The 24,615-nt window shown below is 46.9% G+C and overlaps 1 protein-coding gene across 1 annotated transcript in view; it reads right to left on the bottom strand.

The window, feature by feature from the left end:
* itga10 (integrin, alpha 10) overlaps positions 1–24,615 on the bottom strand; it is a 181,141-nt gene that overhangs the window by 117,942 nt on the left and 38,584 nt on the right. Inside the window, exons 2-3 of the mRNA XM_072282845.1 lie at positions 16,473–16,584; positions 1,438–1,547 (exon numbers count right to left, since the gene is read on the bottom strand). Of these exons, the coding sequence (XP_072138946.1) occupies positions 1,438–1,547; positions 16,473–16,584 (222 nt within the window). The remainder of the gene's footprint in view (positions 1–1,437; positions 1,548–16,472; positions 16,585–24,615) is intronic.

Below are 24,615 nucleotides of genomic sequence, written 5' to 3'. Positions count from 1 at the left end.
ATAATAGAGAATAAACTGTGAATTACATTAAGTATATATATTAATCAGCTAAATAAATAGTGCAAAATAGAAATAAAGAAGTAGAGAGGGAGTGTTCATGGGTTCAATGCCCATTCAGAAATTGGATGGCAGAAGGAAAGAAGCTGCTCCTGAATCGTTAAGTGTGTGTCTTCACACTTCTGTACCTCCTCCTGATGGTAGCAATGAGAACAAGGCATGACCTGGGTGATGGGGTCCTTAATGATGGACACCACCTTTTTGAAGTATCGCTCCTTGAGAATGTCCTGGATACTATGGAGGCTGGTACTCATGATGCAGCTGGTTAATTTTACAACTCTCTGCGGCTTACTTCGATCCTGTACAGTAGCCACCCCCCTCCCCACCCATATAACCATATAAACCATATAACAATTACAGCACGGAAACAGGCCATCTCGGCCCTTCTAGTCCGTGCCGAACTCTTACCCTATCCTATTCCCACCGACCTGCACTCAGCCCATAACCCTCCATTCCTTTTCTGTCCATATACCTGTCCAATTTAACTTTAAATGACAACATAAAACCTGCCTCAACCACTTCTGCTGGAAGCTCGTTCCACACAGCTACCACTCTCTGAGTAAAGAAGTTTCCCCTCATGTTACCCCTAAACTTTTGTCCTCTAATTCTCAACCCATGCCCACTTGTTTGAATCTTCCCCACTCTCAATGGGAAAATGTCTATCAATCCTCCTCATAACTTTAAACACTCCTTTCAAGTCTCCCCTCAATCTTCTATGCTCCAAAGAATAAAGACCTAACTTGTTCAACCCTTCTCTGTAACTTAGGAGATGAAACCCAGGCAACATTTTAGTAAACCTCCTCTGTACTCTCTCAATTTTATTGACATCTTTCCTATAATTCGGTGACCAGAACTGTACACAATAACACCCCCATACCAGACAGTGATGCAGCCACTTAGAATGCTCTCCACCGTACAGCTGTAGAAATCTGTGAGTGTTTTTGGTGACACCAAATCTCCGTAAACCCCTAATGAAATATTGCTACTGTTTTGCCTTCTTTATAGCTGCATCGATATGTCTGGTCCAGGTTAGACTCTCAGAGATATTGACACCCAGGAACTTGAAATTGCTCACTCTCTCCACTTCTGATCCCTCTATGCGTGCTCCCTCATCTTACCCATTCTGAAATCCACAATCAGTAAAGCTCCCTGTACACACAGTATCAGGTCTAGGGTAGGACAGGTTAGATACAGAGTAAAGCTCCTTTTACATTGTCCCAGCATTCACACACACGGCTGGGACAGCGTGGATTGGAGAAGTTCCCTTTTCACTTTCCAATCAAGTGCACACAAGGCAGGGGCCCTTGATCACCCCATCATTCCTAAACCATCAGCCAAACACTGTAGGGCTCTGAACCAAAAAAGTTAGAGTTATTTTACCTGAGTTTAATTTCATACAGGTTGTGCTCTTTCGGCTGGCCACGTTGCATCGATAAATGTCACCTTCCTTGTTCTTTGCATTGCCATCCCAAGGGGCACTGACCAGCAACCTAAGGAGAAAAGTTGACACAGTATGACAACATAAACACAGGAGATTCTGCAGATTCTGGGAATCCGGAGAAACACACACAAAACACTGCAGGAACTCAAAAGTTCAGGGCAGCATCTACGGAAAGGAATAAAGGGTCGACGTTTCCGGCCGAGATCTTTCAATCAGCAAGAAAGGTGTTGCTCCTCCACCCTGAGGGTGGCCCAGAGCAAACCGCAAAGGTGTCGTTGGCAACAGGGTGTACCTGGTTGAAAATCGTCAGTGGCTCACCGAGGCCATTGATATGGCAGTCACCCCGAGGAACACGATTTTAGTGCATGTGGCTCAGCATCAGATTTATCATCAGTGGCATTTGTCATGAAATTTGTTGTTTTGTTGCAGCAGTGCATTGCAGTACATAAAAAATTACTATGAGCTACAATAAGAAACATAAGAGAAATAGATAAGTAGTGCAAACAGTGAGGTAGTGTACATGGGATCAACGTCCATTCAGAAATCTGATGGCAGGGAGGAAGTTGTTTTCCTAAAACTCTGACTGTGTGCCTTCAGGCTCCTGTACCTCCTCCCTGATGGTAGTGATGAGAAGAGGGCACGTCCTTGGTGATGAGGGTCCTTAAGGATGCAGGCATCGCCTATTGAAGGTATCCTCCATGTTGGGGAGGCTAGTGCCCACGATGGAGCTGGCTGAGTTTACAGCCACTGCAGCTCTTTCTGATCCTCCTCCACACCAGAGGAGGCAGCCAGTCAGAATGCTCTTCATGGTACATCTGTTCCAATTTGCCAAAGTCTTTGCTAACGTACCAGATCTCCTCAAACTCCTAATGAAATCAGAATCTGAATCAGGTTTAATATCACCAGCATATATCATGAACTTTGTTGTTTTGCGGCAGTAGTACATTGCAGTACATAGTAATAAAAATACAAATTACAGTAAGAAGTATATATATTAAAATGTTAAATTAAACAAGTAGTGTAAAAAGAAATTAAAAAAGTAGTGGGTGCAATATCCATTCAGAAATAAGATGGCATAGGGGAGGAGGTCCTGTTACGACACACACCCAACTGCACCAGCTTCCGGGGGTTAGACGCTCTAACTTTCTGGAATATAGATAGCTGGCACAACCCCTTTAAAGATTTAGGGCCATCCCGCTAATTGGCAATCATGTTTTGGGCACCAAGAATTGAGTTTTTAAAAAGCACCTGAACTGAGGTTTAGTGCTCAATAGTAAGCCCTACTAGTGATATCATTTAGTGTTTGTTTTGTGCTCAGTTCTCAATCCAGTTTGATACCGTGTCTTGATCCTAGCCTCAGATATTCTGGCATCTGGGTCCAAACCATCCTCGTCAGGGTCTCCCGTCACAGTATGGTTGAGTCAGTATGGACCCAGAGTCCTTCGTCCGCTGTGACCGGCCACTGCGAAGATATTTCCAGACGGAGCCTGGAGATACACGACATCCAGGTAACCGTTGGTCAACATTTGCAAGGAGGAAGCCAGAGTGGGTCGGGAGAGCTGGTGGTTCCCGCTACGGAGCCAGTGCATCTTCCAGCCCCGGAGAAGTTCGACAATGACCCCGGCTCTTGCTGCGGCTTCCTCATTCAATGCGCATTAGGTTTGAACTCCAGCCGTCCCAGTTCCCTTCGGAGCGTGGACAGGTGGCCTTCATCTCTCTCTTCTGACTGGAAGAGCCCTGGCCTGGGCCACGGTGCACTGGGCACAAAGGTCGGAGATTGGTTCAGATTCTGAGGACTTCATGGCCGCTAATAGGAAGGCGTTCCATCGCGCAGCCTTGGCTCAGACAGTCTGACGAAGATTCGACAGGGCGGGCGGTCAGCGGCCAACTGCACTATCAAGTTTTGGACCTTGACCCAAGAGAATAGCTGGAAAGGGGAGGCCTTGGCCACTCTATACCAGCCACAGACTCTGAGATGAACTGAAGGATGCCCTCGCCTTGGGGGGGGGGGGGGCCAGCAGAAGACTTAGAGATTCTGATCAATCAATCCATTCGTCTTGATAATCATCTGGCAGCATACAGTAAGTGAGACTACATCAAGAAGTCAAAGAAGGCTAGCCCAAGCCCAGCCTCAATGCTTCGTAATTCCACTCTCCCATCTCAGACCATGACCAGCCTGTCTCCTGCTCACGATCCTGTCGAACCCGTGCAAATTGGCCATACATGAATCTCTGCCAATGAGAGGTTCTGGCAAAGGATTCAAGGTTGCTGCTGTTACTGAGGGGAAGCAGATTACTTGCAAGCCGAACGTCCGAAGCCGCAGCTGTCAGGAGAACTGTCATGCCCATCCGGTGTTGGGAGGACTGTGATGGTCGCAGCCACTACCCCCAACCTCGAGGATTTTGGTTTCACGCTGAGGGTGGTGGTGTCCTGTGTTATGAACTGGCAAGATGGGAATGCTTTCTTGGACTCTGGGGCAGCTGAAATGTCCTGGACTTGGAAATCGCCCATCGGCTCAACATACCGCTGCAGGAGTTAAGCCAGCCAATGTTCACAACTGTCCTGGACGGCTGTCTGCTTGGTTCCGGGCAGATCCGGCAGCAGATGGTGGTTTAGCGGATGAGGATAGAGGACCATGCGGAGGACATTAGTCTCTATATCACCAAGCCTCCTCACATACCCCAATCCTTGGGCACCCTTGGCTGTCCTGTCCCGGCATAACCCTTCCGTGAACTGGAAGGAAGGGAGGATCACTGCATGGTCCAGTCGCTGCAAGAAGGTATGTTTTCATCTTGGTGTTCCGACCCCCAGTCTCTCCCGAGACCAGCGGCCGGCGAAGGGGCAGACTTCTGTTCGGGGTAACATGGAGCCTTCAGGAAACCCAGTCCTGCCTTCAAGGGCAGACAAGCCGGCCCCGGCCAACAGGCCTGTGTGAGCCCCGACCCTGCCCACGCAGGGGTGTGCCGGAACTGCACCTCTAGTTCAGGAGCAAGCCAAAAAGGTGCCCAAGCAGTCTGGAATTCTAGCAGCTAAGGCAAAGGGCACCAGTTGCCAGACCTATCCAAAATGGAGCCTAGTCCTGGAGCACAAGAACCACTTGTTGTGCCTCACTGCCAAAGCCTGAAGAATTGGACTGTGATTCAGCCTCTGTTTTCACTAAGACTCTTGTGAATCTAAGAAGAAGACTCTGAGGTCTGCTAAATCCTGCCACCGCCCCCCCCCCCCCCAGCTGCCTAAAGCTCCTCAACATCCTTGGAGGAAGGTTCAGGGGTAATTGCAGTGACCCAGCCAGTAGCAATCACTTCTGTCTACGAGGGTCTGGAAGAGGTCTTCAGTAAGGGAAAGGCCTCAACTCTTCCGCCGCACCAACCCTACGACTGTGCAATAGATCTACAGCCTGGTACTTGTCCTCCACGGGGTCGATTATACACACTCAGGCTTGGAGAGAAGAGCTGTGGAGTACATAAGGAAGGCTCTTGCCTTTGTATTCACTCGGCCCTCCACCTCACCAGCTGGCATAGGCTTCTTCTTCGTACAGAAAAAGGACGGGAGCCTGCGGCCATATATTGATTACAGAGGGCTCAATCACATAATGATCAAGAATCGCTACCCTCTTCCACTCATGAGCACTGCCTTCGAGATCCTCCAAGGGGCAAGAGTGTTGTCGAAGCTAGACTTGCAGAGTGCGTTCACAGAAAGGAGGGTGATGAGTGGAAGATAGCATTCAGCACACCGACAGGGCACTATGGCCTTGTGAACATGCCAGCAGTTTTCCAGGCTGTTATGAATGACATGCTCCAGGATACCCTCCATAAGTTTGCCTTTGTCTACTTGGATGACATCCTAATTTTCTAGAAGTCCATGGAGAAGCACGTTGCTCACGTCAGGGATATTCTAAAGAGGCTACTTGATCATGGACTTCACATCAATTTGGAGAAGTCTGAATTTCACCTTACCACCACTTCATTTTTGGGTTTCAACATCTCTAATGGCAATCTCAAGAGGGACCCTAGTTAGACTCAGGCAGTCAGAGATCAGCCACAACCATCCATTGTGAAACAGGTCCAACGGTTCCTGGGATTTGTCAACTTTTATCAAGTTCATCAGAAACTTCAGCTCAGTGGCAGCTCTGCTGACAGCACTAACCAAGAGATCCATTGGTCCTTTTGTTTGGACTACCAAGGCAGAGGCTGCTTTCACAGAGCTCAAACAGCGATTCACAACAACTCCCATTATTGGCTGCACCTAACACAGACTTTTCCTTCCCTTTATCGTGGAGGTGGACGTTGAAGTGGGTGCGGTGTTGTCTCAGTGGATACCTTTGGACAATAAACTGCACCTGTTCTTTTCCAGGCAGCTATCTCGGGCACAGGTGAACTACGACACTGGAAATGGAGCTGCTCGCGGTCAAGTTGGCTCTGGAGGAATGGCGTCACTGGCTCAAGGGGGCTAAGAACCCTTTTACCATACGGACGACCACAAGAACCTGGCTTGTACTCAGGATGCCAAGAGACTGAATTCCAAGCAGGCCAGGTGGTCTCTTTTTTTAACCATTTTAATTTCATCCTGACCTATCGACCAGAAGCCAGGTGTCTCGTCCCGTCAGTTTGACGAACCCAAATAAGAGAAGCAGTCTACCACCATTTTGCCCCAAGCCAAGGTGACAGTGCCAATTTGATCGGGAATCAACACATTTGTTCGCAAGGCCCAGGCACAAGGGGTGATCCCTCAGAACGGCCCTCTGGGTCAGCTATTCATTCCTAGTCCTGTCCAGTCTCAGGTTCTTCAATGCAGACATACATCAAGATTGACCTCTCACCCAGCGATTGCCAAGACCCTCGAGTTCCTTAAGAGACGATATTGCTGGCCTGGAATGGTGAGGGAGGTCCGTCAATACGTGCTGGCATGCGAGGTGTGCACCCGGAACAAGGAGACCTGCACCAAACCTCAAGTGCTTCTTCACCCTCTGCCTGTTCCGGACAGATCTTGGGCACACATCTCCATGGACTTTGTCACGGGACTACCTCCTTCCACGTGGAAGACCATTATCATAGTAATTGTAGATCGCTTTTCAAAGGCCTGCAAATTAATCATCTTGGACAGGCTATCATCATCATCAGAGACGGCCGAAATTGTCCTGCACCAGGATCCACAGTTTTGCAGTGGACATTGTGCCGGATCGTCCACAATCCACATCATATTTTGGAGAGCATTCTGCAAGCTGAATGGGGCAACAGCGAGTCTTTCCTCTGGGTTTCACACACAGTCTAACAGCCAGATGGAGTGGGAGAACCAAGGTTTGGAATGAACCCATAAGACCATAAGATATAGGAGCAGAAGTAGGCCATTCAGCCCATCGAGTCTGCTCCGCCATTCAATCATGGACTGATCTATTAGCCTGCCGACTCGCTCTGCCTTTTATCCTCGTGATTGGAGCCACCTCCTCTCCAAACTTCTGATGTCCGGATTGGCAGCTGGCCAAAGCACTATTACCATTTGGATATGTCCATACATGGCCTCCTCTACTGCCATGCTGAGGCTAAACTCAGGTTGGAGGAGCAACACCTCATATACTGTCTAGGTAGCCTCCAGCCCCCTGGTATGAACATAGAATTCTCCAACTTCTGGTAATTCCCTCCCCTTCCCCTATCCCTATGACAGGAGAATGGGGTTGAGAGGGAAAGTAAATCAGCCATGATGGAATGGCAGAGCAGACTCGATGAAGCAAGTGGCCTACTTCTGCTCCTGTCTTAAGAAGTCAATTTATGAGAAGGTGCACAAAGACAGGCTGAAATGGCCTGTATGTATGTGAGTCGTGAGGAGGTTGCCCCTTTAGCCGAAAGGTACTCAAAGTGTTTGAGCTGCCTCAAGGCTCTGGCAGTGGCTTATGGTGCAGAGAAGCCTGCCACGTGAGCTCACACCAAAGAGAAGGCAGACAGGGGGCTGGGGAGGAATTTGGGTCAAAGTCCTCCATGACTCATTTAGGTATTGCATCTAAAAAGCTCTGGGACTTGGTTCAAGAGGTATTGTATCAGCTACGGAAATTGTATCAGCAGCTGTACCGCTGAGAGGCTGCAAAAGCCCAGCCAAGTTGCAGCTACTGTGTCCAAGGCTTTCAAATTCTGAATAGCTTCGCATCAGCCAAGTAATGAGAGAAACAGATGTGACACTGGCATTGAACAAACAGAGAATCACTTATATTGTCCAACTACAGAGACAAAAGAAAATCTGAAACCTGCAAATCATATTCAGTCCTTCCTGTTTTTTCAGTAGAATCAGACATTAAGAGTGACTCATTTTTGGAGTTCAAAATATTTTGCCCCTTTCTCTGTCCTGAAAGTGATATCATTCACTCAAATTGGGCCCATTGGGAGCTACTGTTCCCATTATCTCACATCTCTCCGACTGTAAGGAGTAGTCAGGAAAAAGCGACGCCAATTCTTCATCACCCTTTGTACACTCACGTGTGTACACACAGACAGACACACACACACACAGACAACAGCAACAACACACACACACACAAAACTACACTCTCTCAGCCACAACCACTCTCACACAACCACACTCACGCCCACACACAACTGCATTCACACACACACACAACTGCACTCACACACACTACACTCTCACACATACTCTCTCACACAACTACACATACACCCACACTCACTCTCTCACACAACTATTCTCTCTCACATACACACACACAACTACACACTCTCTCTCTCACACACACACACAACTACACTCTCTCAAACACATTCTCACACAACTACACTCACACGCAACAATCTCACACAACTACACTCACATGCACAAACTACATTCTCACACACATACACACAACACTCTCTCACATACACTACACTCCCTTGCACGTGCTACTCTCTCTCTCTCGTGCGCACATGCTACACTCCCAAAATCAAAAGGAGTACTCCTGTCTGATTTGCCTGAGTACTTTATATATACTTTATATTTCATTGTCGCCAAACAATTGATACTAGAGCGTACAATCATCACAGCGATATTTGATTCTGCTCTTCGTGCTCCCTGCGGTACAAATCGATAGTAAATATTAAAATTTTAAATTATAAATCATAAATAGAAAATAGAAAAGGGAAAATAAGGTAGTGCAAAAAAACCGAGAGGCAGGTCCGGATATTTGGAGGGTATGGCCCAGATCCAGGTCAGTCAGGATCCGTTCACAGTTGGAAAGAAGCTGTTCCCAAATCTGGCAGTACGAGTCTTCAAGCTCCTGAGCCTTCTCCCAGAGGGAAGAGGGACGAAAAGTGTGTTGGCTGGGTGAAGTATCAATTACAGTAATGACCACCAACCCTCACCTCTGAGTGAGTCTCCTTATTCCCATTCTAGCCCTCTGGGCCAGCACAGTGCCCCCACCCCCCATGGGGTTCTACACTCAGTTGGGGTGGCACTGACTCGATGGAACTTCATCTTCGACATACCCCCTTGACTCTATGGAGCAAGGTAAGGAATGGGCGTGATACCCACGGACAGGAAAGAAGTGTGGCAAGTTACACCAGGCACCCAGAGTGGCTGTGGCAACCCAGAGGCTTGCAGAGAGCAAGGTCATCTGTAGAAATGCTCAAAATACACTCAGTGGCCACTGTATTAGTCCATCCACTTCAAAGTTCGGCGTGTTGTGCGTTCAGAGACGCTCCTCTACACACAAATGGTATTTGAGTTACTGTTGTCTTCCTGTCAGTCTGGCCATTCTCCTCTGACTTCTCCCATTAAAAAGGAATTTTCACCCACAGAACTGCCGCTCACTGTATGTTTTCTGTTTTTCACACCATTTTCTGTAAACTCTATGGGGGGTCAGTGCATGAAAATCCCAGGAGATCTGAGATACTCAAACCGCCCTGTCTGGCACCAACAATCAATCCATGGTGAAAGTAACCTCGATCACATTTCTTCCCCGTGTTTAGTCTGAACATCAACTGAACTTTGGTGAGACCTGTTGTAAATTGGGGGTCCGCTTCAGTGAGCACCTCTTCTCCTTCTGCCAAAGCGGAACTTCCCAGTGGCCAAACATCTTAATTCCAATTCTCATTCCCGTTCCATTGCTTCCCCTTACGCCAAGGTGAGGCCCCTGCAGGGTGGAGAATAACACTTCATATTCCGTCTGGGTAGCCTCCAATCTGATGGCATGAATATTGCTTTCTCCTTCTGGTACAAAAAAACTTCCCTACCCCTACCCTCTTCTATTCCTCACTCTGGCCTCTTACCTCTTCTCACCTGCCTAGCACCTCCCCCTGGGTCCCCTCCTCCATCCCTTTCTCCTACGGTCCACACCCCTCTCCTATCAGATTCCTTCCTCTCCAGCCCTTTATCTTTCCTACCCACCTGACTTCACCTATCTCCTTCAAGCTATCTTCTTTCCCTTCCTACCCCCACCTTTTTATTCTAGAATCTTCCCCCTTCCTTTCCAGTCCTGATAAAAGGGTCTCAGCCCTTTCCATAGATGCTGTCTGACCTGCTGAGTTCCTCCAGCACTGTGTTGAACTGAACCCCATGACCATGCCTGCATGCTTTTATGCACAGAGTTGCTGCCATATGATTGGCTGATTCGATATTTGCATTAATGAGTGTACCTAATAAAGTGGCCACTGAGCAAATGAATGCTTTCTTAAGGCATTCAAGATATTTCAGCATGATGGACAGACTACTGAGCTGAGGTAGCCAAGATAAAAATTGCCTGCAATTTCTTGATGGAGCGATTGGCTACGTTTTAAAAGAATCCTGAGATTGCCTGGGCTGATGTTTCATCCAGAGCTTCAACAAAGGCCAGGAATTGGATTCAGGAATCTGATTTCAATTAACGAACATAGTTGCTTAATGGAAGAAGTATGTCTGAACTCATGGACGGCGGGGGGGGGGGTGCACACTGGAGTTATGAGACATAGCAAATGATCAAGAGCTTTCATGATTTCCATTCCTGTTGACGTGTGGCGGGGAGGGGGGGTGGTTATTCCATAGCTTCCAAATTTTCTGTCACAAAACAATTTACTTCTTTGGCTAAAATGGAATGAAAACTGCCTGTCCTTCCCAAGTGAGAATTATTTAAGAGTTATAACATCATCCCCTTCTTTTTCCATTGCCTTCCACATTTCAGATTACTGGAATGGTAACTTTAAAGCTGTCCGCTTCTCTCCTTCCTCCAAATCTCTCAGTACTTCTTCTCATACTCCTTATTTCCCTCCATAGATGCTGCCTGACCTGCTGTGTTCCTCTAGTATTTTGTGTGTGTGACTCTGGATTTCCAGAACCTCCTGAGTCTATGTTCTGTTGAAGGGTCTTGACCCAAAATGTCAGCTCTTTGCTCCTCTCCGTAGATGCTGCCTGACCTGCTGAGCCCCTCCAGCAGTTGGTGTGCGTTGCCCTAGGGTTCACGATCGGTGCTCCTACCGGGATGTCCAGTCGGTGGACACAAGACGCCACAAGTGCTGGATTCTGGAGCAACAATCTATCTGCTGGAGAGATTTGGCGTAGTCGATCGGCATCCGTGCAGAGGAGGAAAAGGAATGGGCAACATTTCGTATCGAGACCCTGCATCAGGACTGAGAGAGGTGAGATGGCCAGGATAAAGGGGAGTGGGGGGGGGGGTGAAAAGAAGACAGAGAGACAGAGACAGATTGGTGGATCAAGGAGGGGTACAGGTAAAATGGTAATTTGGTTTATTATTGTCACAGTGGTACATAGAATTTAGAACAGTACAGGCCCTTCAGCCCATGATGCTGTGCTGATCCTTTAACCTACTGCAAGATCAATCTGATCCTTCCCCACTACATAGCCCTCCATCTTTCTATCGTCTACGTACCTATCTCAGAGTCTCTTAAATGTCCCTGATGTGTCTGCTTCTACCACCACTCCTGGCAGTGCGTTCCACACACTCACCACTCTCTGTGTAAAAATACTTACACAGAACATTGGTTATTAAAGCACAGCATAGACCCTTTGCCCCACAATGCTTTCAAAAAAGAGATAGATAGAGCTCTTAAAGATTGCGGAATCAAAGTTTATGGGGATAAGGCAGGAACTGGATACGGATTGTGGATGATCAGCCATGATCCCAGTGAATGGCGGTGCTGGCTTGAAGGGCTGAATGGCCTACTCCTGCACCTATTGTCTATTGTCTAATGTCGTACTGACCTTAAACCTACTTTAAGATCAATTTAACCCTTCCCTCGTTTTGATATCCACCCATACTTTCCTCCAATCTCCCTAAAAATTACGTCCCCTGGTGTTAGCCGTTTAACTCAGTCATGGGTGATCCCAAATCCGGATGTGAGAGGAGGAAGGTTGGACATGGGGATATTAACCCCATCACATAAAAACCCAGAGCTACAGAAGCTCCAAAGAGCTCGTCCCTGGGAGAGGAAGGATGGGCTGCACCTGAGGACAACTTGAAAGGCTGGCCCAGGACGGAGGACTCTGGTGAGCTGCTGTCACTGAAGGGGTGACATATTCGCCACTTCCACCCTAGGACAAAGCCTCATAATACTGAAAACCTTTGATCGATACAGATCATTTCATCACCTCAGTGCATTGAGATAGTGCCAGGGATACCACAGAATTCACAGCAAAGTGTTGAGAAGTCAGGTCAAGTCACGTTTATTGTCAATTAACTATATACATGTATGTAACCAAATGAGACAATGTTTCTCCAGACTTGGGTGTAAAGAACAATAGTACACATAACACACAGACTACACAATAACTTAGGAAAGTAAGAATTAAATCTACAAATGAATCACACATAAACAAGTTCAGAAGCCTAATGGTTTGAGGGAAGAAACTGTTTCCCATCCTGACCATTCTTGTCTTTATGCATCGGAGACTCCTGCCCGATGGTAGAAAGTCAAAGAGGATGCTGGATGGATGGGTGGGATTCTTGATAATACTAAGGACCCTGCATATGCAGCGCTCCTGATAAATGTACCCGATGGATGGTGGGGAGACCCCTAACATCCTCTCAGCCGTTCTCACAGTCCTTCACAAGGAATTCCAGTCCGATGCTGGGCTGCTTCCGTACCAGATGGAGATGCAGCTTGTCAGGACTCAGTTAAGGTGGGTATGGAGGGAGCCTCGCTTGCCTCAGTCTCCTGAGGAAGTGGAGACGCCGCTGTGCCTTCTTATTCCGGGAGGTGATGTTGAGGGACCAGGTAAGGTTGTCCATGATGTGAACTCCCAGGAACTTGGTGCACTTAACTCTCTCTATGGAGAAGCCATGTATGCGCAGAGGAGGGTGGTTCATCTGCACCTTCCTGAAGTCCACCATGTAGGCAGAAAGTTTAGTGTAGGCAGACAACAAGAGCAGATCGAGTCATGTAGGACTGATCAACTCTGGCCCCTGTCTCGCCACTCCCCTGCTTCTCTCTTATCAGCTATCTCCCCTCTCCACCCTCAATCCTTACGCAGGTTCTAGACATGAAACTTCAACAATTCCCTTCTGCCCCTCAGATGCTACCCAACGCTTTGAGTTCCTCTGGCAGATCGATTGTTGATGCAGTTGGTCCATGAATTACGTCTGCATGAACAACTCTGCCAATGGAAGCATCCCCCCCAGAGTTGGGTTTATTCATTAACAGAATCCCCATGATCTGTGGGACTGAGCCTCAGTAATCATGAGCCATTGCAAATGAAGCGATGGAGAGAAAGGTTTTTAAATTGAGATTCTGAATAATTTTGGTCAGTTTTTATTTCACTTACTTAGAGATACAGCACGGCGTATGGCCTTCGACCGATGAGCTGCACTGCCCAGCAATTTACCCCTAGCCTAATCACAGGACAATTTACAATGGCACATTAACCTACGTCTTTGGACTTAACAGTACATCTTCGGACTGTGGGAGGAAACCGGAGCACCAGAGGAGACCCACACATTCACGGGGAGGATGAATAAACTCCTTATAGACGGCAGCACAGGATGTCCAAACTCCAACACCCCGAGCTGTCGTGGCATTCAACAACTTGATTTCCCTGAATCTGAGCATAGGCTCTCAGCAAAATTTGGTGAACCTCTGTTGCCAAGGCTCTGCTATACAGATTGGAAAGAGCTGCAGAGGGCTGTAGGCTCAACCAGCTCCATCGCCTCCCCACCATCGAGGACTTCTTCAAAAGGCAGTGCCTCAGGAAGGCGGCATCCACGATGAGGACCTTCATGATCCAGGACATGCCCTCTTCTCATTGCTACCATCAGGGAGGAGGTACAGGAGCCTAAAGACACACACTCAATGTTTTGGGAACAGTTTCTTCTCTTCTGCCATCATATGGCTGAACAGTCCACGAACACTATCTCACTTTTTCCTCTTTTCCTGCATTATTCATTGTATAAAATATTTTTTATTGTAACTTAACAGCAATTTTTTTCAGGTATTGCTCTGTGCTGCTGCCACAGTACAACAAGCTTCATGACATATGTCAGAGGCAATAAACCTGATTCTGATTCTAAGGGGCTAATTGCAAACTGGATACAGAGCATCACATATTCTACTTGGTGTGAACATTGAATTTTTCAACCTCAGGCAGCTCACACTCCCACTGACCTGTCCAACTAGTTTTCTTCTCCCTTCCTCCACTTCTCCCATCTCCTTCCCTAGTCTAGTTCCATCAGCCCATTGTAGCTCCCCATCGGGCTCCATCTATTTTTAATATATCGCCCTCTACTGTTGCCACAGAACAAAGTAGGTTTATTATCAAAGCATGTATACTGTATACAATCCTGAGATTCATCTTCTTGCAGGCAGCCACAAAACAAAGGAACAGAATAGAATCCATAAAAAACCACACACAACATAGACTGACAGACGCCCAATGTGCGATAGGAGAACAAGTCATGCAAACAATAAAAAAACTGAACAAATAATGGTTGCAACGTGAACAGCAGGGTCTCCGAAAGTGAGTCCACGGCCACGGAGCCAGTTTAGGGCTGAGGCAAGTGAAGCCGGTCCAGGAGTCTGTTGGCTATAGGCCAGAGCTACACAGTCAGATCGGTGCCGAGGGGAGTGATGCCAGATCTGGAGCCCGATGCCTACAGGGCTACGACCTACTCCCCAACCTGGCGGTATGGCACCCAAGACTCCTGCACCTCCTGCCCGATGCTGGCAACAAGAGGACAAACTTCACGACGTATGTCATCGACAATGAACCCAATTCTGATTCGGAAAGGCAGGTGAGAGCAGATGGAATTGCTCCACAACTGATGCAAAGCAGGATTAATAAAGTTCGCGGTTGCCTCCCAACCTTTCAAGTGGAGCCTTTTAATCAGAGTGAGCATTTGAAGGATTGCTGTAGGACCAAATGTCTGGCCAATGCCTTTGAATGGAAAATCCTACAAAAGGTAGTGGGTTTGGCCCAGTACATCACGGGTAAAGCCCTCCCAACCATTGAGCACATCTACATGAAACGCTGTCATAGGAAAGCAACATCCATTATCAGAGATCCTCACCACTCAGGCCAAGCTCTTTTCTCGCTGCTGCCATCAGGTAGAAGGTACAGGAGCCTCAGGACTCACACCACCAGGTTCTAGAACAATTACTACCCCTCAACCATCAGACTCTTGAACAAAAGGGGATAACTATATTCACTTGCCCCACCATTGAAATGTTCCCAGTACAAATGGTCTCACTTTAAGGACTCGGTATCTCATTACTTCATGTTCTCATTATTTATTGCTATTTATTTATATTTGCATTTGCACAGTTTATTGCCTTCTGCACTCTGGTTGGTGTTTCATTGATTCTGTTATAGTTACTATTCTATAGATTTGCTGAGTTTGCCCACAGGAAAATGAATCTTAGGGTTGTATATGGTGACATACATGTACTCTGATAATAAAATTTACTTTGAACTTTGACCTGTCTATTCCTTTGTCCACAGGATGACATCAGCAGACCCATTTCATGCACAGATACTTTATTCTAGAGCTCTTCACCTGCTCTCTGGTACCTCGTCCAGACTGAAGTTCTTAGTGCTCAGGACCAGACGCCAAGAAGCTAACTGATTACTGTAGGTGCGAATTTGTCCCCACACAGCAGCAAAACCCTCACACAAGTATCAGAGGTCCCTGGAGTAGGAGCCCAGTCTGCTATTTTTGTTTTCCAAGCTGTCGTTTGCTCTCCTAGCTGACAGCCAACTAATTCAGCCTGGCCAGGGACATGATATTGAACTTACAGTCAGTGGCCACTTGATCAGGCACAGGAGTGGAATGTGTCGTGGTCTTCTGCTGCTGTAGCCCATCCACTTCAGGGTTCGACATGTTGTGCATTCAGAGATGCTCTTCTGCACACCACTGTTGTAGCGTGTGGTTATTTCAGCTTCTGTCTCCTTCCTGTCAGCTTGGCCATTCTCCTCTGACCTCTCTCATTAACAAGGCTTTATCACCCACAGAACTGCTGCTCAGTGGATGTTTTTTTTTTTGTTTTTCACACCATTCTCTATAAACTCTATTGTGTGTGATAAGCCCAGGAGATCAGTTGCTTCTGAGATACTCAAACCACCCCATCTGGCACCAACAATCATTCCACAATCAAATTCACTTAGATCACATTTCTTCCCCATACTGACGTTTGGTCTGAACCTCTTGACCATGTCTGCATGCTTTTGTGCCTTGAGTTGCTGCCACATGATTGGCTGATTAGATATTTGCAATAACAAAGCAGGTGTAAAGGTGTACCTGATAAAGTGGCCACTGATATAATAGGGTCTTTTAGGTAAGTACATGGAAAAATAGAGGGCTACGCGGTAGGGAAATTTTAGGCAGCTTCTAGAGTAGGTTACATGGTCAGCACAACATTATGGGCCAAAGGGCCTGCAATGTGCTGTAGAATTTCTATGTTTCTATGATTGTACCTGTTTGTTAATCTCTTTATACAATGGAGAAGATAACAGTGTCTAAAAGACTTATACTCAGACTGAAGCAAGTGTGAAAGAAAATTATTTGCAAACTTACCATTTCTGACCCTCCGCTTCCTGTTGCTGAACTTTATACCCAAACTGACCCTTCTTTGGTCCTCTGAAGGTTCTGACTTCTTTGACATTAATGTTGAATGAGTCACTGAGGCCTGTCAAAGCAGAAATGGACGGTTAGATGCAGAGCAAGAGATGAGCTCTACAACCCTAGGGTCACTATGAGTTGGGTAGAGAGTCGCGATTCGGATTCAGATTCATTTATTTATCACGTGCGCACCAAAACCGACAGTGAAATGTGTCATTTGTGTTAACAACTAACACCACCTAAGGATGTGCTGGGGGCAGCCTGCAAGTGTCGCTTCACATTCCGTGTCATGCTCACAATGTTCAGCAGAACAACAGCAAAAACAAGTCCCGACGAAGGGCATCAGTCCGAAACAAAGACTGTTTATTCCCATACATAGATGCTAGCCTGACCTGTTGATTGTGCGTAGATTTCCATCACCTCTAGTGTGTTGCAGAAAACAAGCCCTTTTCCTCCCACCCACAGACAGTCCTTTAAGTCCAGCCTCCAGTCTCCAGGATTCGGCCTTCGCGTTTCAAATCCTGGATTTCCAATCAACCTTTGGGCTACATTCTTTGGTATGTACCACCTCCCCAACCCCCCGCTCCCCCGTCTAACCAATAATGGGACCCCGAACTCCAGCCTCACCGACTCATCGCCCCTTGTGCCCCTTGCTCGTACGGACATCTGACCCCAGGACCAACCACCCTGGGACAGCCCGACATCCACAGATGTCTCTCATCACCCACCCATATCGATGGTCTTTGAGTGCGGAGCAGGGGCCTGCACTCCGGATGTGCTTTCTCCCTTTGTCCACGGTGCTGGCCTTCGAGCTGTCCCTCACACTGTCCCATCACATACTCCCAGGACAGGGACAGCACAGGGTTAGGTACAAACTGTTGCACACTCTACAATATCCAGTCACACGCTTTCAGAATAAGACCATAAGACAAGGGAGCAGAATTAGGCCATTCAGCCCATCAAATCTGCTGCACCATTCCATCATGGTCGATTTATTATCCCTCTAAAACCCATTCTCCTGCCTTCTCCCCATGGCCTTTGATACCCTGTATGCTGCCTTGAGGTTCATTTTCTTGTAAGCATTTACAGGAAAATAAAGAAACAAGATAGAATTTATAAAAATCTGTACATAAATAAAGACTGACAATGTGCAGAAGATGACAAATTGTACAAATAAAAAATAAATAGTACTGAGAAGATGAGTCCTTGAAAGTGATAGGTTGTGGAATCAGTTCAGAGTAGTGGCAAGTAAAGTGATCCACACTGGTTCAGGAGCCTGATGGTTGAGGGGTAATAACTGTTCCTGAACCTGGTGGTGTGGGTCCTGAGTCTCCTGTACCTTCTTCCTGATGGCAGCAGTGAGAAGAGAGCACGGCCTGGGTGGTGGGGGTCCCGGATGATGGATGCTTCTCTCCTGCAACCAAGCTCATTGTAGATGTGCTCAGTGGTAGGGAGGGCTTTACCCGTGATGGACTGGGCCGTATCCACCACTGCCTGTAGACTTTTCCATTCCTGGGCTTTGGGGTTTCCATACCAGCCCATGAGGCAATCAGTCAGGATGTTCTCCACTGTGCATCTATAGAAAATTTTAGGTGACGTGTCGAATCTATGCAAACCTAAAAGTAGAGGCACTGTCATGAATTCTTTATAATAGGGAATTTAAACATCCACAAGATTACCAACTGGTCAATATCTGTATCCAACTAGTCTATCTGTTCAACTTTAGAACAGTTTGGCAACAGGGGCCATGTTGTTCTCCCTGCGCATAAGTCAGTAAAGTGTGACTGAGGAACAGATGCAAACTTTCAGAGTTAACTTAATCAGCCATGATACAGGCAGTGATTCTCTTCAACAAGATAGTCTAACCATCTCTTCTACAGCATCACCATCACCTCGGCACCCACCGTTAACGTTCCATGGTCACCAGATACAAAACCAGATCAGCCGCATGAATACTGTGGCTACAGAAGATCAGAGATGGAATATTCTGTGGCAGGTGACTCACCTCCTGACTCCCCAAAGCCTTTCCACCATCTACATGGCACAAGTCAGGAGTGTGATGGAATATTCTCTGTGTGAGTGTAGCTCCAACAGCATTCCAGAAGCTGAATACCATTCAGCCGTTTGAATCTGTCAACTCAAAAATCCATCCCCTCCCTCCACCATTATAGCCTGGTAGCAGTACATTCAGTGGTTGCTTTATTGGGTACCTCCTGACACAAGCTAATAGAGAGAGGAACGCTACACAAGCTAATCTAGAGACTGCTGCACGTGAAAATCCTAGGAGATCAGCAGCTTCTGAGATACTCCAACCACCCTGTCTGGCACCAACAACCATACCATGGTCAAAGTCCCCAATTCCGAAGTTTGATCTGAAGCTCTTGACCTTGTCTGCATGCTTTTATACATTGAGTTACTGTCACATGATTGGCTGATTAGATATTTGCATTAACGAGCAGGTGTACAGATGCACCTAATAAAGCCACGAACTGTATCTTCAAGATGGAGCATCAATTTAGCAAGGCTTTCCTCCTCTGATCTATTTCATCATATCTGGGCTATACAACTGCTTACAATGAGCTTTGTAGGAATGCTTAACAGTGTTCCACAATAAATCAGCCAAGAAGGAATGGCTGGGCAGACTCCAGAAGCCAATTGGCTTAATTCTGCTCCCGTGTCGTAACAGCTTTATCAGAGGTTCATAGGTTCTTGACTAGTAAGGGCGTCAAAGGTCAGGGAGAGAGGCAGGAGAAGGGGGTTGAGGGGCGAAATAAAGGCAGATGTTAGTGTGACATCATTACAACTCAGGATGTCAGAGTTCAGAGTTCAATTCTGACACCCTCTGTAAGAAAGTTTGTACACTCTTCCAGTGTGCGCATATGTTTCCTCCGGGTGCTCTGATTTTGTCCCACAGTCTGAAGACGTACTGGTTAGTAGGTCATTGTAAATTGTCCTATGATTAGACTTGGTGGGTTGCTGGGCAGTGCGGCCCCCTGGGCCAGCAGTTCCTGTTCCGCACTGTATCCCTAAATAAAATAAGTCAGCCATGACGGATTGGAGGGGCAGATTTGAGGAGCAAATGGCCTGGTTCTACTCCTATATCTTACGATCTAATATACATTTTGGAAAACAATTCACAAATTGTATCAGCAGCCACTACAGACTGAGCCAGTCGGAAAGAGCAACATGTTGCAAAGTGCTAAGCTCACTTGTTTGGGGAAATAACCACCCGGGAGAGTCCAATTACACTTTCCTTAACTCGCTCCTTGCAACAGGGAATTCTAAATGTTGCTTGTCAGGAGGAAGTTTACTGTTAGCAGTAACCTGGCAAGTCACATTCTGAGGCGGCTGCAAGGCTACAAAGAGCAGGCCGTTAAAGAGCAGCTCCCTAAAGAGACGAAAAGCCACCTACACTTAAGACGAAGTTGGAACTTTCACTGTAAAAGCAAAATCATAACTGACTTCCGCAAGCGCACTGCATCAACAGTAGTGCGATCACTCGCGCTAATGGAGAATGCCTGTGCTTGACTTTGTATAACGTGGGGAGGCTGGTAGCAGTATACATTGCATCTCAACCAATGTCAATCAGGCTTTAGATGATCTGAGCAATGGAATCAACTTGCACAAAACAGCGCACACTAACGCTTTCACCATCGTTTTGGGGGATTTTAACTAAGCCAGTCTGAAAAAAAAATCACTAAACAATTACCATCAACAGATCACTTGCAATACCAGAGAAAACAGCATACTGGACCATTGCTACACCACCAACAAGAATGCCTACCGTGCTATTCCATGCCCTCATTTTGGGAAGTCTGATCACCTGGCTGTACTTCTACTCCCCGAGTATAGGCAGAGACTGAAGACTGCAGCACCAGTAGTGAGGACCAGGAAGGTATGGACAAGGGAAGCATAGGAGCGCCTACAGGACTGCCTTGAATCGGTGGACTGGACTGTATTCAGGGATTCATCTTCGAAACTGGATGAGTATGCTGCAGTTGTTACCGACTTCATTAAAACCTGTGTGGTTGAGTGTGTGCCTACAAAGGCTTACTCTACATTCCCAAACCAAAAGCCATGGATGAACCAGGAGGTACACCATCTGCTGAAGACTAGATGGGTGGCATTCAAGTCCGGCAACCCAGGCCTGTACCAGAAAACCATGTGTGATTTGTGGAGGGCTATTTCAAGGGCGAAGAGACAATTTCGAACAAGGTTGGAGGTGACATCGGATGTACAACTCTGGCAGGGTTTGCAGGACATTACTTCCTACAAAGCAAAACCCAACAGCATGAATAGTAGCGAAGCTTCACTACCAGATGAACTCAACACCTTCTATGCCCACTTTGAAAGGGAGAATATAACTGCAGCTGTGAAGATCCCTGCTGCACCCAGTAACTCCATGATCTCTGTCTCAGAAGCCCATGTTACACTGTCTTTAAAGATGGTGAACCCTTGCAAGGAGGAAGGCCCAGACAGAGTACCTGGTAAGGCTCTGAAAACTTGTGCTAACCAACTAGCGGGAGTATTCAAGGGCACTTTCAGCCTCTGACTGCTACAGGCGGAAGTTCCCACTTGCTTCAAAAAGGCAACAATTATACCAGTGCCTAAGAAGAATAATGTGAGCTGCCTTAATGTCTATTGCCCAGAAGCACTCACATCTACAGTGATGAGCTTTGAGAGGTTGGTCATGACTAGACTGAACTCCTGCCTCGGCAAGGACCTGGACCCACTGCAATTTGCCTATCGCCACAATAGGTCAACAGCAGACGCAATCTCAATGGCTCTTCACATGGTCTTAGACCGTCTGGACAATACAAACACCTATGTCAGGATGCTGTTGTCGACAGTAGCTCAGTATTTAACACCATCATTCCCACAATCTGTGTGGATTGGTGATAATATCTCCTCCTTGCTAATGATCAACACTGGACTACCTTAGGGGTGTGTGCTTAGCCCACTGCTCTACTCTCTCTATACCCATGACTGTGTGGCTAGGCATAGCTCAAATACCATCTATAAATTTGCTGATGATACGACCACTGTGGTAGAATCTCAGATGGAGATGAGAGGGCGTACAGGGGCGAGATATACCAATTAGTGGAATGGTGTCGTACCAACAACCTTGCACTCAATGTCAGTAAGACAAAAGAGCTGATTATGGACTTCAGGAAGGGTAAGACAAAGAAACACACACCAATCCTCATAGAGGGATCAGCAGTGAAGAGAGTGAGCAGTTTCAAGTTCCTGGGTGTCAAGATCTCTGAAGACCTAACCTGGTCCCAACATACTGATGCAGCTATAAGGAAGGCAAGACAGCGACTATACTTCATTAGGAGTTTGAAGAGATTTGATATGTCAACAAAAACACTCAAAAACTTCTATAATGTACCGTGGAGAGCATTCTGACAGGCTGCACCACTGTCTAGTATGGGGGGCGGGGGGCGGGGTGCTACTGCACAGGACCGAAAGAAGTTGCAGAGGGTTATAAATTTAGTCGGTTTCATCTTGGGTACTAACCTACGAAGCACCTAGGATATCATAAAGGAGCGGTGTCTCAAGAAGGCAGCGTCCATTATTAAGGACCCCCAATACCCAGAGCATGCCCTCTTCTCATTGCTACCATCAGGTAGGAGGTACAGGAGCCTGAAGACACACACTCAGCGATTCAGGAAACCCCTCTGCCATCCTATTCCTAAATGGACATTGAACTGATGAACAGTACCTCACTTTTTTTAATATATATTATTTCTGTTTTTGCACTATTTTTAATCTGTTCAATATACCTATACTGTAACTTATTGATTTATTTTTCTTCTATATTATGTATTGCATTATACTGCTGCTACTAAGTTAACAAATTTCACGACACATGCGGTGATAATAAACCTGATTCTGATGCGCAGACGGCCACCACATGGTCCTCTACAGGCGTGGGGGGGGTCAGGGTCGAAAACAACTCAGGACCCTTCCCTGTTGCAGCCTTCTTCCACCTTCACTGCTGGTGTGACGTGTCATCGTCTTCCACCAGCTCCGTTGTTGAGGTTTTGGTTGGATCAGTCCTTGACCAGAATCTCCCCCTTGACCTTACCGCCATGGGTGACCCTACCAGGAGCTAAACTCCAGACACCATCGCCCCTGGGATCTCAGGAACTCACGAGCCGCTCCACCACAGCAAGGCGACGATCCTCGGAGAGGTCTGCATCCACAGCTTTGTTCCTCTCCCTTTCTCGCAGCCCTCCTCTCAGAGCCAGATTAGTTTCTTGTCATATACACCGGGACGCAATGAAATTCCTCGGTGGAGTGGAGCCGACAGAGTAACAGCATAAATACCACAATAACGAGTGCAGTCTAAATTAGTGCAAAAAGAAATGCTGGCGTGACTTCAAATGAATTAATAAAGAGAGGCCTCTGTTGATTGGGGTCAACTGTGGATGTTGCGTCCTGGCTTTTTTTTGATAGGCAAGCCAGGGCAGTATGACATGGAGAGCCAGTTGTTGCTCATGTAGCAGGCTCCCCTTCTCCATGCAGCTGATGAGTTCAAAGGAACTGCAGAGACCAATACAATTTGGCACCAGCAGTGTTGCAGGAGCTACCAGTCAGTGTTGAAACCAATATAGGACCGTCTTAGGGAGCAAAGAGGTCCTTCTGCAGCTGTACAGGTGAGACCCCACCTGGACTATTGTGTGCAGTTTTGGTCTCCAAATTTGAGGAAGGACATTCTTGCTATGGAGGGAGTGCAGCATAGGTTCACAAGGTTAATTCCTGGGATGGCAGGACTGTCATATGTTGAAAAATTGGAGCAACTGGGCTTGTATACACTGGAATTTAGAAGGATGAGAGGGGATCTGATTGAAACATTTAAGATTATTAAGGGATTGGACATGCCAGAGTCAGGAAACATGTTCCCAATGTTGGGGGAGTCCAGAACCAGAGGCCACAGTTTAAGAATAAGGGGTAGACCATTCAGAACGGAGTTGAGGAAAAACTTTTTCACACAGAGAGTTATAGATCTGTGGAATGTTCTGCCTCAGAAGGCAGTGGAGGCCAGTTCTCTGGATGCTCTCAAAAAAGAGTTAGATAGAGCTCTTAAAGATAGTGGAGTCAAGGGATATGGGGAGAAGGCGGGAACGGGGTACTGATTGTGGATGATCAGCCATGATCACAATAAATGGCGGTGCAGGCTCAAAGGGCCGAATGGCCTACTCCTGCACCTATTGTCTATTGTCTATTGACTCCAGCTCTGGATTTTTCTCTTATGTTTAGTCCTGAAGTCTTCCTCATGAGTGGGTACAGCCACAAGGCAGTGGAGGCTTGAGATCAGTTTTCCTTCCAACCACGACAGACGAGCCCCATCTGCCCCAAGCAACCGGTTTTAAGATACCAGTAACCTGCTTTTGCTCCTTCTCCTGTCAGAAGAAATGGCTTGCCATGCTTAGTAGGTAAACCACACATGAAGGCCAGGAGCTGGACTTGGTTGTCAGTGGCTATCTGAGACGCACACGTATTTTATAGATAGTGGGAGCTTATCCACACCATTACCCCTGGCTATAACAACTTTAAGGAAGCAAAGAATTAATAACAGATGTAGAATTATGCAGGCAACATCACCGGGATGTGAAAGAGGTGATTTGTTCAGATAGCAGTGGAGAATAAGATGTTTTTAAGTTGGTCATCTGGGCTTTCAAGCGACCACATCTTTTCCCAGAAAGTGCATTGACCTTCATTAGACAGGGGATTGAGTTTAAGGGCCATGAGGTAATCCTGTAGCTCTGGTTAGATCACACTTGGAATATTGTGATAAAGGTAGAGATTAGCTTTATTTGTCATGTGTACGTCGAAGTATCTTGAAATGCATTGTTCAAGTCAAATCGAATCAGTGAAGATTGTGCTAGGCAGCCCACAAGTTTTGCCATGCTTCTGGTACCAACAGCTCACTAACCCTAACTCTCCGTCTTCCGAATGTAGGAGGAAACTGGTGTATCCGGAGGAAACCCACGCTGTCACAGGGAGAACGTACAGACAGCGGCAGGGAGCGAACCCCAGACTTACAGTTGCCTCTGTCATAGCGTTACACTAACCCCTACACCACTGTGCC

The sequence above is a fragment of the Mobula birostris genome, chromosome 2 (assembly GCF_030028105.1).
Source record: "Mobula birostris isolate sMobBir1 chromosome 2, sMobBir1.hap1, whole genome shotgun sequence".
NCBI lineage: Eukaryota > Metazoa > Chordata > Chondrichthyes > Myliobatiformes > Myliobatidae > Mobula > Mobula birostris.
This window is presented reverse-complemented; position numbering and strand designations above follow the sequence as displayed.